Source organism: Ranitomeya imitator, chromosome 2 (assembly GCF_032444005.1).
Source record: "Ranitomeya imitator isolate aRanImi1 chromosome 2, aRanImi1.pri, whole genome shotgun sequence".
Lineage (NCBI taxonomy): Eukaryota > Metazoa > Chordata > Amphibia > Anura > Dendrobatidae > Ranitomeya > Ranitomeya imitator.
Window position 1 is genome coordinate 334832484 of NC_091283.1, and position 15739 is coordinate 334848222.

The 15739-nt window shown below is 44.2% G+C and overlaps 1 protein-coding gene across 2 annotated transcripts in view; it reads right to left on the bottom strand.

The window, feature by feature from the left end:
• Positions 1-12203: 12203 nt before the first annotated feature.
• LOC138663618 (oocyte zinc finger protein XlCOF22-like) overlaps positions 12204-15739 on the bottom strand; it is a 30680-nt gene continuing 27144 nt past the window's right edge. Inside the window, exon 7 of one of the 2 annotated variants that reach the window (XM_069749890.1) lies at positions 12204-14011. In XM_069749890.1, coding sequence (XP_069605991.1) covers positions 12822-14011 — 1190 coding nt within the window. In that variant the 3' untranslated portion in view covers positions 12204-12821. The remainder of the gene's footprint in view (positions 14012-15739) is intronic. The other variant, XM_069749891.1, reaches the window with a different exon arrangement.

A 15739-nucleotide genomic window follows, 5' to 3' on the forward strand; every position in this document is an offset into this window, starting at 1 on the left:
GGAGAACCGGTGCCTACAATGTTGAAGTTGTCAAAGAAGATGGTCCTGGCTAAAGACCTATTACTTTGGTCATCTAGGATTGCATATATCTTGAGCGCTTTGTCTCTGTGGCCTGTTGGATAGACTCGGACAAGGCAGATTTTTGAGCAGGATCTTCCTCCCTTGAGTCACTTACAGATCTTCGTACATTGAGAGGTGACCGCAGGGGTGTCTTCGTCGGTGTTCTTCTGTTTCTCATCGTGCTCCTCTGCTTGTGACAACACTCCTGGAGGTGGTCCAGGATGCAAGGCTGTATTGTGATCCGTGCTGCTGCATTCTGCACATTTCACGCTAGCTCCACAGTTCCTGGCGAAGTGAGAGGTTGTAGCACAGCATTTGAAGCAGATGTTGTTTTCCTTGAGGAAACCTTTGCGATCCTCTAAAGTCTTCTCCCTGAAGGCTCTGCACTTTAGTAGAGGATGTGGTTTCCTGTGTAGAGGACACTGCTTACTGACATCCTGAGGTTTGCTCTCTTCCGTAGGGGGCTTACTTGTCTTGTGTGGAGGACCTGTGGAATCAATATCAGTTTTATGGACTGCCACGGGTGTCTTACTGGGTTTGACACCAGGGGTAGTGGAACATGACAGAGTGAAATCAAAACTAGGGTCATTTCTGATCTTGGCTTGCTGGGTGACAAACTGAACAAATACAGTAAAAGGAGGGAATGGTACGTTATGAATTTGTTTATACCGTGAACCATGTATAATCCACCTTTCTTGAAGATTGTAAGGAAGTTTTTGTACTATTGGATTGAGACCTCTAGCAGTGTCTAAGAATGCCAATCCAGCCAAGTGACCTTCCTTCTGGGCGACCTGTAACTCTATCAATAAATCACTCAATTCTCTAAGTCTTTGATAACCCTTGGGCCCTATCTTAGGGAAATCATCAATTCTTTTGAATAAAGCATTCTCTATTACTTCTACGGACCCATAGCATTCGTCAAGTCTTTCCCACACTTGACGTAAACCTATGTGTGTGTATTCTATGTTAATGTCTCTTAGTCTTTTAGCATGCTCGACCGATTCAGTTCCAAGCCACTTTACCAGGAGATCTAACTCCTCACTACTAGAAAGGTCCAGTCCCTGAATGGCGTTCTGGAACGAAGCTCGCCACGACCTGTAGTTTTCGGCTTTGTCAGTGAACTTTACAAGTCCTTTTGTTACCAGTTCTCGGCGGGCAAAGAACTTTGCCAAGTCTATGGTGGCTTGATCAGTGTTGGTACGAGCCGGTATGTTATAGCCATGTCTAGTGTGTGGTGCATCACCATACCTGTGAGACGCTCTTGGCTTCGTACAGTCTGCATAGTACCTTTCTGGTGAAGAAGATGTCTCTTTAAGGTGAGGTGGGAGCTGTACCTTCTTCTCAGTGGAATGGTAGCTGTGGTCGACTCCTCTTTGTTGGACGTCTTCTTGTTTGTAGTAGTGAAGTTCGGGGTTGGATCGATGATAATCGGCGTAGGCTGATCGTTGTCTATCTAGGGTGTTGTCCATGCTGGAGTGTCGATGAACGTACTCTGCGACGCGCTGAGCTGGATCTTGCTGCACTAGATCTGTTCCAAGAACGTTGCTGCGTCCCTCATAATCAGGATCCTTCATGGCTTCCAAGTACTCTGCCTTAGCTATTGCAGCTGCTGCCTCTTTGTCTACCATAAGTCTTTCTAGAGACACTTGCAGGCGCGCACCTTCTGCTTCTTGCTCTGCCCGCAAACGTGCGGTTTCAGCCTGCAAACGTGAAATTTCTGATTCATGCTCTGCCCGCAAACGTGCATTTTCTGATTCATGCTCTGCTTGTCTCAGCTTTAGATGCATTTCTTTCTCGGCGAAGGAAGACCTCGCTTTGGCTGCTTCAGCTTCAGCACGAGCGACAGCAGTCAGCTCTGCTAATGATGACCTGCTAGAGCTTGCTCGTGACCTCGTCTTGAGTGAGGATGTGCTGTTTCGAGACATTGTGCGCTTAGCTGCGTACTGCTGTTTTGGCGGGAAACTGAGTCTATGTGCGGTGAGCTTCCGCGTGGCGGGAATGATGTAGCTCCTCTTGGCGGGCTGCAGTATAGTCCTGCGGCTGTATGGCGGCTGCTGTGATACCCGAATGCGGAGCAGTGTGGGTGTTAGCGGTTCCGTACAGTCTGATCAACTACAGCCTGCTACGGCTATCAGTTTCACCGAAGGCAGCTAATCTGTTCTTACTTTACAATCACCGTCTGCGACTGGCGGTCTCGTTTTTCACTGTTCTGTCTTCCTCCACGTAGGATGCTGTGTGGATTCCAACATACGGCTAAACCTTCATCCACATCCCAGTAAACAGACTGTGTTGATGCTTAAGTCTTATTTATTAGGGTGATGATAACCAAAACTATAACGTTGAACAACAATGGTGGACAGTATTCATAGCAGATGATCGAATAGTGAATGATGTTGATGTACAAGGTGGATGTTCAGTGAATAATCATAGTGGATGACTGATCATAGTGGATGACTGGTGAAAAACTGTAAAGAATAACAGGATTTCAGTATATGCACATACAGGGTGCAATCACATAAATAACTGGGACATTACAGCAAGAATTATACAGAGTGCATTACACAGTAATTCTAACAGCACTGCCCTATTCTATACAAGAATGCATCTATCTACATGCAGAGTACACCTGAACCTAACTGCAAGCTGCAAAGCACAACTGCCTAACTATATCTGATTATAGGAGCTGCATAAGGCTTAAATACTAACACAAAACATAAGATGCATTAAACCTTTATAAACGTACCGAGATCCGTTAGGACAGGAGTAAGGAAGTAAGCGCGACAGGAGCACGTGTGCCTCTGTTCAGATCTGAGGAAAAATGGCTACTGAAGCTTGTCTTCACAAGAAGAATGTGGGCGGAACTAACCCATAAGACATTGCTCTAGGAGGGAAAGGTTGGTAAACAACATGAAAAGTAGGTAACTGATGACCTCCAGTGGCCACAACTTGAATAACAAGATAATTAACTTTCTGCACATTAAGATGGGCAGAACACTCCCCGCTTGGCGTCAACAGATGCCACAATTAGGTTCTTTTGGGGAAAATAATAATACAAGCTCGGTAACGGGCCTGAGGAACAGTTTGTTTTCTCCAAGCTTGCACACTCTGACCTCTACTTTCCGTACTTTCCCATCTTTACTGGGAAGGGTCTTAATGACTAGGCCGAGTGGCCACTCGTTCCGATGTGACTGACTGTCTTTGACGAGTATAACATCGCCAGATTGAATGTTTGGGCGGTCTTTCTGTCACTTTGTCCTGGTTTGCAGAGTGGAGAGATACTGTTTCCTCCATCTATTCCAGAAGACGTTGGACACGCTTTGTACTTGCCTCCATTGTCGTCTGTAGAGGTCTTTGTCATTGAATTCTCCGAGTGGAGCTTTCGGGACACAGGTTTTCTGTGTGAGTAACATTGCAGGAGTAAGGATGGATGGATCTCCAGAATCACTAGAAAGTGCTGTCTTGTAGGACTGGGTTACATGAAATAGACAAGCTATAGCTCGAACGAGTGACTTCCAGGTGGAGAACCTGCTAAATCGGTGAAATTCGAGGTGGCAGCTTGAAATCTCTGTATGTAGAGCAGACACTTGAGGTCGGATCTCTTCGTCTGTGTCTGGACCCACTAGTTCGAAAGTTTCAGGCCTGCTGATGTGGGACATCGAACAGTACAAAGAGGTAGGACCTGTGAACCATGAAGTGTCCTTCAGATGAGTGGGTGCAACGGATCTAGTTGCGTGGTCCGCAGGATTGTGGTGAGTAGGTACGTAGTGCCACTGATTAGGGTCGGTGGATCTTCTTACCCGAAGTACCCGGTTGCTGACGTAGATGTAGAAGCGTCGTGTCTCGTTACAGATGTACCCCAGTACCACCTTGCTATCGGTGTAGAACTCTGCATCCTTGATCTTCAGGCTCATCACATCCGAGATCAGTTCGGCCAACTCAACTGCGAGGACAGCAGCACAGAGTTCCAGTCTGGGTATGGTGTGTTCACGAAGTGGCGCCAATTTCGTCCGGCTCATAACGAACCCGATATGGCATTGTCCGCCTACGTCTGTGGATTTGAGGTATGCTACTGCTGCAATCACTTTGACTGATGCATCACAGAAAATACAAAGTCTTTGCGTTTTGACCTCTGTGGATGGCACAGGAGCATACGGTCGTTTCACACAAAGGTTGGTCAGGGCTATGCACATACAGGGTGCAATCACATAAATAACTGGGACATTACAGCAAGAATTATACAGAGTGCATTACACAGTAATTCTAACAGCACTGCCCTATTCTATACAAGAATGCATCTATCTACATGCAGAGTACACCTGAACCTAACTGCAAGCTGCAAAGCACAACTGCCTAACTATATCTGACTATAGGAGCTGGATAAGGCTTAAATACTAACACAAAACATAAAATGCATTAAACCTTTATAAACGTACCGAGATCCGTTAGGACAGGGGTAAGGAAGTAAGCGAGACAGGAGCACGTGTGCCTCTGTTCAGATCTGAGGAAAAATGGCTACTGAAGCTTGTCTTCACAAGAAGAATGTGGGCGGAACTAACCCATAAGACATTGCTCTAGGAGGGAAAGGTTGGTAAACAACATGAAAAGTAAGTGATGACCTCCAGTGGCCACAACTTGAATAACAAGATAATTAACTTTCTGCTCATTAAGATGGGCAGAACAGTTACAATTGTACCTACTCAGCCGGACGAAGGTTAAGGACACTCCAAACTCGTAGATCCTACAAAAAACTCACGGAGTCATTGCCCAGAAGATTATAATAAATCTCACAAAGTTTATTATAATATAGAGTTACACTAAATCACAACAAATCACATATACAGCTCGGGCAAAAATTAAGAGACCACTGCAAAATGTTCAGTTTGACAGATTTTTCTCTTTAGGGCTTGTTTTCACTTGCGAGGAACACGTCCGTGTCTCGCATGTGGAAACGAAGCTCTGGCGCCGGCACTGTGGAGCGGAGCGTGCGGCCGCATAGCAACACATGCAGCCGCACGCTCTGCTCCGGAGGTACATTTTTGAGTAAAATGTAAATTGTTCCTTTAGTCCATAAACTTCTGACAACATGTCTCTGAATTTCCAAGCAATAAAGTTTGTATTTTTTTTCTGAAAATCTGAAAATAAAAAATGGTCAAAATAAAAAATAAACAGTGCTTTCAGACCTCACATAATGCAAAGAAAACAAGTTCATAATCATTTAGAAACAACAATACTAATGTTTTAACTCAGGAAGAGTTCAGAAATCAATATTTTGTGGAACAACCATGATTTTTATTCACAGCTTTTATGCGTCTTGGCATGCTTTCCAACAATCTTTCTGCTTCTGGCACATAAATGTAAGCAGTTCTTCTTTGTTGAGGGCTTATGACTATCCATCTTCCTCATTCCATCTTCCACATTCCAGAGGTTTTCAATGGGGTTCAGGTCTGGAGATTGGGCTGCCCATGACAAGGTTTTGATGTGGTGGTCTCTTAATTTTTGCCAGAGCTGTATAGTCAAGGACAGCAGAACAGACCAGGCACATTGAAGGCTTGTGTGTGAAGGGCACAACAAACACTGTACTGTTTACAGGATGGGCACACCAACAGGAATCAAGACCCTGTACCTCAAAAAAATACAAATTAGACCTACCAGTAATTATATTTCCAGGAGTCCATCATGACAGCACGACAGGAGGTAGTCCCGTATATCCTCTATGGAGAGGGAACACACAAGAGGTTAAAAAAAAACCTTTCCACCTCAACCCCAGTGTCTTTTACCAATCACTGCGCCAGGATGGATGCAACCATTTTATTTAACTCTTACACACAAATGTTAACTCACATTAGTTTCAAAGTTCAGGGGAGGGAATGTAATGGTGCTGTCATGATGGACTCCTGGAAATATAATTACCGGTAGGTCCAATTTGTATTTTCTCAGGACGTCACTCATGACAGTACAACAGGAAAAATACCAAATAAATGGCATTCTAGGGTGGGACCACTGCCTTTAGGACCTTTTGTCCGTAGGATAGTTGCTGACCTGACATCACATCTAACTTATAATGTCTACAGAAGGTTGTTATATTGGACCAAGTTGCTGCCCTGCAAATCTGGTTTACGGAAGACCCTGTTCTTTCGGCCCAGGAAACAGAAATTGCTCTTGTTGAGTGGGCTTTAATTTTAAGCAGGGGATCTTTTTTCTCTGACTCGTATGTGTCACGATCCAGGTTTGAATCTGTGGCAGATCTGGTTAAAACCTTTTTTCCTTTTTGGTCATTTGGGGTTAATGCAGTTTTCCCGCCTGTGGCCGCTGGTGCATTGCATTGCTGCTGGGTCAGCTGATGTTGGTGACCACTCCCACCGTCCTTCATAAGGTCACCTGATGCATCAGCTGACTCTTGGTTATACAGGTCCTTTGGATACCAACCTTGCTGGAAAAGGAGCTTGCTGAGTGCAGTTGTTCTTCAGCTGAATTCTCATACCTGGTGCATTACTCTGCTGTACTGTGCATTGCAGCAGAGAAAGCTAAGTATGGTGTTATTGTTTCTTTGTCCCTTTGTTGTGTAATTTTCCCTGTATTGTATTAGTGCAGTGGTGGGACCAGTGCTCTCACCTGCCAATTCCCTACCCAGGGATAGGTGCAGGGTGAGTGAGGGCTAAGGTATCTAGCTGGGTGACAGGTTGAAAGATCCTGTATAGGGACATCAGGAAAATTAGGGCACATCCTTAGGAGAGTGCAGGAGGTGTCCATTTCCCCGTTCCCTATCGCAGGGCCCACCGTTGTTAAAGTGTCCCCGGTGTACCCTTTTGTGTTCTGCTGTTTTGTGACCGACCACTCGTCGGGTCAGATCACGCTAGGACAGTCACTTCGTGACAATATGCTAGTGCTATAGTAGACATAAGCCACCTAGACAAAGTTAATTTAGAGGCTTTTTTACCCTTATTTTTCCAAGCATATTGTAAGAAGAAATTCGAATCCTACCTCCAAGAAGCTGTGACCTCTACATAATGCATCACTGCTCTTCTCACGTCTAGTGTGCAACATAGCCTTTCCTTCTCGTTTTTTGGAAGATGACAAAAAGATGGAAGAATGATGTCTTGGCTCAAATTTGACTCTGACACTACCTTCGGTAAAAAGGATGGGGCAAGCCTAAATATTAACTGATCCTCTAGGATCTGTAAGTAGGGATCCCTGACTGATAGTGCCTGTAATTCACCAAAACGTTTCACCGAGGTAATTGCCACCAGGAATGCTGTCTTCAGAGAGGAAGTTGATGCTAGATTCTTCTTGGGGCGCATAGGGGGATCTGCACAGTGTATTTAACACAAGGTTTAGGTCCCAAGGAGGCACAGTTTCTCTGACTGTGGGTCTTAATCTGGTAATGGCTTGAGAGAACCTTGCTACCCAAGGGTAGTCCGCTAAAGGAAAGTCCATGAAGGCACTAAGAGATCTGCACTTTCAGTTTGCTAGGCTTTAGGTCCATCTCAAATCCCTGGAGCAAGTCCAATATTCTGGGAATGTCTGGGAGGGCTATGCTCGAAGTAGATTCACCCATGTAAGAACAGAACCTCTTCCATATCTTGGAATATATTGCCGATGTTATTGGTTTCCTACTCACCTGCATAATAGTTATCACCCTGTCTGACAATCCCCTGGAACTTAGGATCTTCTGCTCAGGATCCAGGCCGTCAGGTGCAGAAGACGAGGGTGTTGTGCCAGAGGGGACCTTGAGACAGCAGATTGGGTCTGTCTGGAAGTGGAACTGGATCTTCCAGAGTCATGCGGTGCAACATTGGAAACCAACTCCTCTTCGGCCAGAAGGGAGCTACCAATATAACTATGGACTGATCTTCTTTGATTTTCCTCAGTATTCTCGGTATCAGTTGAAAAGGAGGGAATGCGTACAGAAGACCTTCTTCTCACCTCTGAGATAGGGCAGCTATGCCTTTTGGGCTGTCGGCTGGATTTATGGAGAAGAATGTTGCCATCTTCGCGTTCTTCTGGGTTGCAAACAGGTCTATACGTGGTGTTCCCCATCTCTGGGTCAGCAGGTGGAATACCTCTGTGTTCAGTTCCCACTCTGAGGACCAAAGTTTCTCCCTGCTGAGATAATCTGACATTATGTTCTTGGAACCTTTCAAGTGCATGGCGGAGATGGACCGGATGTTTCTTTCCGCCCAATGAAAAATATTTTTGGCTAAGTACTGCAGGAGTTGGTCTCTTGGACCTCTCTCGCGTTGCCAGAAGGAAACTGCTGTGATATTGTCCGACAAGACTTTTACATGTGGATCTCGGTCCGTGTCCAACCTTCTGTCTTGTCTTCTTGTGTGTGAATATTTGGAAAATTGATGTAACACCATCTGGAAAAGTTTTTGCCATGTTCTGATGACAGAAGCAACAGCCTCTTTCTGAATGTGGCTCTATTGATGCACTGTTTTAGCTGACATATTTGATGCACTTAATTGATGTTTATTTATTTTGTTTATTTGTTATCTTAATTTTTTCTATTCTATTCATTCCATGTATGTCATGCAATGTATAATATAATTTCTCACGTTATTTTTATTTTTTCTTAATTTTTATTATATTTTTTAGCAAAGTGGGCCAATATTGAGACCATCATTCACATTCGCCACCCCCTTTTTTGGGTTGTAGATACACTATTCTTAGATATAAGCCGTTGTGATACCTGGTGTGTATCTCTGCATCTATATTGCCCATCTGTTTGCCCATCTCCAATATGGTGTCTTTGGCGAGTGCGCATGCCCGCTGTAGCAGTATCCATGATGCATCTTTCGCGGTGTTCGGAAGTGATGTGGCTGGTCTTTAACGTCATGAGGGATTTCCTTCTTACCCGCCCCACCATACAGGAGGCCGTGTGAGTTGCTTCTACATGTGAACTGTGACACAGAGTGCATGCGCTGCATACGGCGCTGACTACACTGAACACCTGTTGCATTTGGCTATGAACACCCAGGGGACACACACATTTACAGCCCCCCCGAGGAAGCCCACGCAAAACGCACGTCGGGGTTACACCGGACACACACTGTCAGGTCAATATGGTTAAGAAAGATATCTCTTAATATATTTTTTTGTTCCCCAAGGTCAATGGCAGGTGGAAAATAATATTCACTTGAATTTAAGACTATGCTATTTTACCTGCATCTTGACCTACTTATAAACCTACTGCACTTTATGCACTTTTTTGTATATACTGATTGCAAAAGGGTTTTTTTGAGGTACAGGGTCTTGATTCCTGTTGGTGTGCCCATCCTGTGATTAGTACAGTTTTTTGTGTCCTTTATACACAAGCCTTCATTGTGCCTGGTCTGTTATTGCTGTCTTTGACTATATATGTGATTTGTTGCGATGTAGTGTAAATCTATATTATAACAAACTTTGTGATATTTTTTATTATAATATTCAGGACAATGACTAGGTGAGTTTTTGTAGGGTCTATTAAGGAGAAAAATGGAGGTTTATTTGTCTATGTGTTTCAGAGTCCACCAACTCCTTCCTCAGGACGACCATACATAACAATGAGATAATCAACATACAAGGTATAAATATAAAACGCTTTAAATTAAACGGCACCAAGGAAGAGCGAGCGGTGTATACAGTCACATGCCCATTACAGTCACATGTCTTATTACAGTCAAATGTCTAATAATGGGCCATCTGAAGATATGCAATAACGTGTTTTCTACCATGTGTAGATAATAAACATACGTTGAAATGCGTCAGATTCTAAATAAATCGTGTTCTGATATGTGTTTTAGTGGATATATAAATATTTAAATCATGTTCATTTTATTTATTTCACATTTAATAAAATTCAGTAAAATCACTTATTTGAATAAAACTAAATTTTAAGCTCAAACTTCACTGCGTGAGGAGCAGGAACAGAGAGCAGTAAATCACCAGAATGAGCCGAACGCTGCGTCAGAGCTGGTAATCCGCTCCCGCTGAGGTCAGAAAGTGAGGTGAATGGATATCAATAGCACGGGAATCTGTTCTGCTCACAAATAGCAGTATGGACAGGAGACCAGAATCACAGTGCACCAGAATCACAGAGAGAAACATGGGTTCCAGGGCATATGGGCCCCCAAAGTCCTGTTAAAAACTAATGTGATGGTTCCACACTATGACTGGACAGGGAGTACTCACTTGGCTTGCCGTTGAGGTAGATACCAGTACTCTTAGGGTTAAAAAGTCCATTTGGTTTATTAGAGTACAGCATAAACCAATCCTTAGGAACTTGGTAGCATGCAGCAGCCAGTACACTGTCCGGTACACATTCGGCTCTATTGTATAACCAGAGGCATCCTATATCCACTTCTCCCTGACCCCCAGTCCGTGTCTCTCACAGTTGTCAGGCCATCCTCTCCGGAGGTCTCTCACAGGCCTCCTCCCCCTGATTCAGACTAGCCAGCAGGGCTGTGGAGTCGGTAAGCCACAGTTGCGACTCCGACTCCTGGATGTTATCAGGTTCCGACTCTGACTACTCTGTCCTCCTCCTGGACCTGTCGGCTGCCTTTGACACAGTGGACCATTCCCTATAATTACAGACCCTCTCATCCCTTGGCATCACAGACTTGGCCCTATCCTGGATCTCATCATACCTAACAGACCGGACATTCAGCGTCTCCCACTCACACACCACCTCCTCACCTCGCCCCCTATCTGTCAGAGTCCCACAAGGTTCAGTCCTAGGGCCCCAGCTCTTCTCCATTTACACCTTTGGCCTGGGACAGCTCATAGAATCTCATGGCTTTCAGTATCATCTCTATGCTGATGACACACAGATCTACATCTCTGGACCAGATATCACCTCCCTACTAACCAGAATCCCTCAAAGTATCCACTATTTCATCCTTCTTCTCCGATAGATTTCTGAAACTTAACATGGACAAAACAGAATTCATCATCTTTCCCCATTTCACGTGACCCCCCCAACGAACCTATCCATTATAGTAAATGGCTGCCCACTCTCCCCAGTCCCACAAGCTCACTGCCTTGGGGTAATCCTTGACGCTGATCTCTCCTTCAAACCACATATTCAAGCCCTTTCCACTTCCTGCCGTCTTCAACTCAAAAATATTTCATGAATCTGTTCATTCCTCAACCAAGAGTCTGAAAAAACCCTAGTCCATGCCCTCATCATCTCTCGCCTTGACTACTGCAACCTCCTGCTCTGTGGCCTCCCCTCGAACACTCTTGCACCCCTTCAATATATTCTAAACTCTGCTGCCCGACTAATCCACCTGTCCCCCAACTATTCCTTAGCTTCTCCCCTCTGTCAATCTTTTCACTGGCTCCCCATTGCCCAGAGACTCCAGTACAAAACCCTAACCATGACATACAAAGCCATCCACAACCTGTCTCCTCCATACATCTGTGACCTCGTCTCCCGGTACTTTCCTGCACGCAACCTCCGATCCTCACAAGATCTCCTTCTCTTATCTCCTCTTCCCACAATCGCATACAATATTTCTCTTGCACATCACACCTACTCTGGAACTCTCTACCACAACATATCAGACTCTCACCTACCATCGAAACCTTCAAAAAGAGCCTGAAGACCCACCTCTTCCGACAAGCCTATAACCTGCAGTAACCACCGATCGACCAAACCGCTGCATGACCAGCTCTACCCTCTCCTACTGTATTATCACCCATCCCTTGTAGATTGTGAGCCTTCGCGGGCAGGGTCCTCTCTCCTCCTGTACCAAATATGACTTGTATTGTTCAAGATTATTGTACTTGTTTTTATTATGTATAACCCTTCTTACATGAAAAGCGCCATGGAATAAATGGCGCTATAACAATAAATAATAACATATATATGTAAAGGATTTTACTAATCTATACTATGAAACAGATTTAATATGTTTTATATACTTTCCCGATGATTTTTCTCTGCATAATATTTTCTTTTTACATGTTTTTATGTTTTGTTGAAATAAAAATATTGTATATCACGCTGAAATTGTGTTTATGGGAGTAATGTTTGTAGGCTATGTTGTTGATTTCTACTCCTGAATATATAGAGGACCTCATTTGGGCTTTTTATATATATATATGGTCAGACAAAGCAACTACATACTGCGACAAAAGGCGTATACATGATATCCTCATACTGCAAGGAAAGACATGTATTTTAGAACAACAAAGAAAGTGATAATACAACATGACAATATTTAGGAGTATTTCACCAAACTCCATTACAATCCATAAATCCCCATGTTCCTTTTAACTAATGTTGTTACTCCCATAACTCTTCACATATTGATAACTGTATTATCCTTGTCAGAGACACTACTTACTACCATATGACACCACTTATTGACTCTCAGAATCGCCTGCATCTACTCATATTAACCTTTGTGTATGCCAACTATACCTGCAAATGGCTCTGATGTCATTTTAGGTCTCCATTCTGGCTAGAGATCCCATAACGGCATCTCATTAGCTGAAAAGTTAGTTAACAAAAGATTTTCCAAGATGGCAGCTCAGTCCAACATGGCTGTTCAACATATTTAGTACTGATAATTCTCAAACAATAAGTGTTTTTATTTTAACGTGGCCAAACAAGAGGAATGACAAGGGGATGTCCTAGTAGTGGTCAACCCCTTTAAAAAGATGTAAATTTCAGTTAAAATATTTCCAACATTTTGAACATGAAAAAGACTTCTACCCACTGTGTGACTTCCCTGATGTTTATTAAGAGTTGATTTCGGTGGAAAGGACTTCCCACATTAAGAACATGAAAAAGGCTTCTCCCCTGTGTGAGTCCTTTGGTGACTAAGAAGAGATGATTTCTTCACAAAACATTTTCCACATTCCGAACATGAAAAAGGCTTCTCTCCTGTGTGAGTTCTCTGGTGTCTAACAAAATTTGATTGATGGTTAAAACATTTCCCACATTCTAAGCAGGAAAAAGGCTTGTCCCCTGAGTGAGTTCTTTGGTGACTAAGAAGAGATGATTTCTTCACAAAACATTTTCCACATTCCGAACATGAAAAAGGCTTCTCTCCTGTGTGAGTTCTCTGGTGTCTAACAAAATTTGATTGATGGTTAAAACATTTCCCACATTCTAAACAGGAAAAAGGCTTGTCCCCTGTGTGAGTTCTTTGGTGCTTAACAATATTTGATTGCTGGTTAAAACATTTACCACATTCTGAACAGGAAAAAGGCTTGTCCCCTGTGTGAGTTCTTTGGTGCTTAACCATATCTGATTTCTGGATAAAACATTTACCACATTCTGAACATGAAAAAGGCTTCTCTCCTGTGTGATTTCTTTGATGCACAACAAGATTACATTTCTGGTTAAAACATTTCCCACATTCTGAACAGCAAAAAGGCTTCTCCCCTGTGTGAGTTTTCTGGTGCTTAACAAAATTTGATTTATGGTTAAAACATTTCCCACATTCTGAACAGGAAAAACGCTTCTCCCCTGCATGATTTCTTTGATGTATAACAAGATTACATTTCTGGTTAAAACATTTACCACATTCTGAACAGGAAAAAGGCTTCTCCCCTGTGTGAGTTCTCTGGTGCTTAACCAAATCTGATTTCTGGATAAAACATTTCCCACATTCTGAACATGAAAATCTATTCTCTGCTGTGTGATTTTTTTCATGTTTAAGAAAAGTCTTTTTGAGAAAACTATTTCCATATTCTGAATATGAAAATGGCTTCTTTCTTTTAGAATCAATTTGTTTTTTAATGCTTATATTGTTACTTTGATTTTCTTTAGTAGACGGTAATGAACCAGAAGACAGAACCTGTTTCAAAGGATCAGATGGCAGATCTTTGCTGTGAAGGAATGATGGTATATCTGGAGTAATGGCATTCACTTCATTTGTATCCCGTGGGATCTCAAGATCAACTGATTTAAAAACTGAAGATGTCAGCTGTCCCTCCAATCTCCTGGTGCAGTCATCTGCTAAAAATAAAACCAATTATTAATTTTGAATAAAATATCCTCAGATTTTATACTTATAAAAATTTCTACTTAAGCTGTCCATAAAAATTAAAAGTTATGTAAAAATATTGAATTGTGGGGGGGCGTGTCCTGGCCATGATGGAGGAAGGCTGCTAATCCCTGAGCTCCTGCTTCCACGGACGAATAAAGCCCTGCAACAGCCCAGAAACTGACTTTACCGGAGCCTATGCCTGCTAAACGGAAGTCTGCACGCCCCACCACCCCTTCTGGACCCCCTGTGGAGTTCCCTGGGAGTATATCTTGCTTTTTAAGAAGATCTGGGAAGGGGCCTTGGAGCTGCACTGATCCTAAGATGGCTGATCCCGCCCCCAAGCCCTGCAGCACTACACATGAGGCAAAAAACAAACAGAGAGAAGGAGACACCACAGGCCTGCACGGAGGTTTCCAGAGTGTCTCACCAGACTGTTTACTCAGGAGAGGCCCCCCTGCAGGGGGTCTCAGATGAAGGTACTGGAGGGGAGAGGGAGGATGGTGGGGGCTCGGATCATGAGACTGTACAAACAGAGGGAGAAGCTGTGAAGTCTTAGACACAGAGAGCTGAGCTCTATCCCTCCCAAACTGAGTGGCCTGTGCTGCAGGAGATTCAGCTGCCTCCTAGCCTGTCACCTTGGCCACTTACACCTACAGAGGGGATGCTTCAACAACTCTCTATTCAGAAACCGGGCTGTGGAGCAGGTTATCTCCCCCCTCTACTAAACCACCCCACAGAAGCCACAGGGGGTGAGCGACGAGTGGAGCTGACCATCAGTGGAGGCCCCAGTGGTTCCCCTATTCTACCAAATATGCGGCCACAAGATAGCCCTGACCCAGACTTGTGGGAAGCTTTTAAGGCCCGTATTAGCAACGTTCCAACTAAAGAGGAACTTGCGGGCTTTATCTCCAGGGTGGAGAACTCCTTTAAAGTTGAAACAATGGCCCTGAGAGGGGATGTCTCAGCTCTGGCGGGCAGAGTCACACTTACTGACACTACTGTGGAAAATCTCTCCAGCAAGATCCTAGCCATTGAGGATAAACTGTCAGCCCAGATGTCCACCTTTGAGAGCTTTCTAGACCATATGGAGGACTTGGAGAATCGGGAGAGAAGGCAAAATCTGAGAGTGAGGGGTCTACCGGAATCAGTCCAAGCCAGTGACCTAACTGCGACTCTTCAAGCTTTGTTCAATTCCGTTAGGAATACTGCCCCAGAGTTGGGTATTGAATTTGACAGAGCTCATAGGTCGCTGGATCCTCCCCTTGAGGATGGAGGTCTGCCTAGAGACGTGATTTGTCGTTTTCATAGGTACCAAGTGAAGGAAGAAATCCTGAACTGTTCCAGAAAGACCCAGGAGATCCGATTCCAAGATTACCAATTACAGTTCCTTTCGGATCTGTCACGGAGAACCCTCCAAAAGAGGAGAGCTCTGCGACCTCTACTTAACCTCCTTCGCCAGAGCCAGATCCCCTATTCTTGGGGATATCCGTTCCGCCTTCAGGTTCGGCGGGGAACCCAGATGGTTTCCTTATCTCACCCCAGGGAGCATCGTTCATTTCTCTCCCTTCTGAACCTCGAGGATCCGGGCCTACAATTCCCTGACTGGCCTTATCCCGTTGGTCAGGATATGGGCCCTATGCCACAGCGCCGAAAGAGGGCGCGTCGCAACCGTGGAAGAGGCCGCACTAGATCTCGTG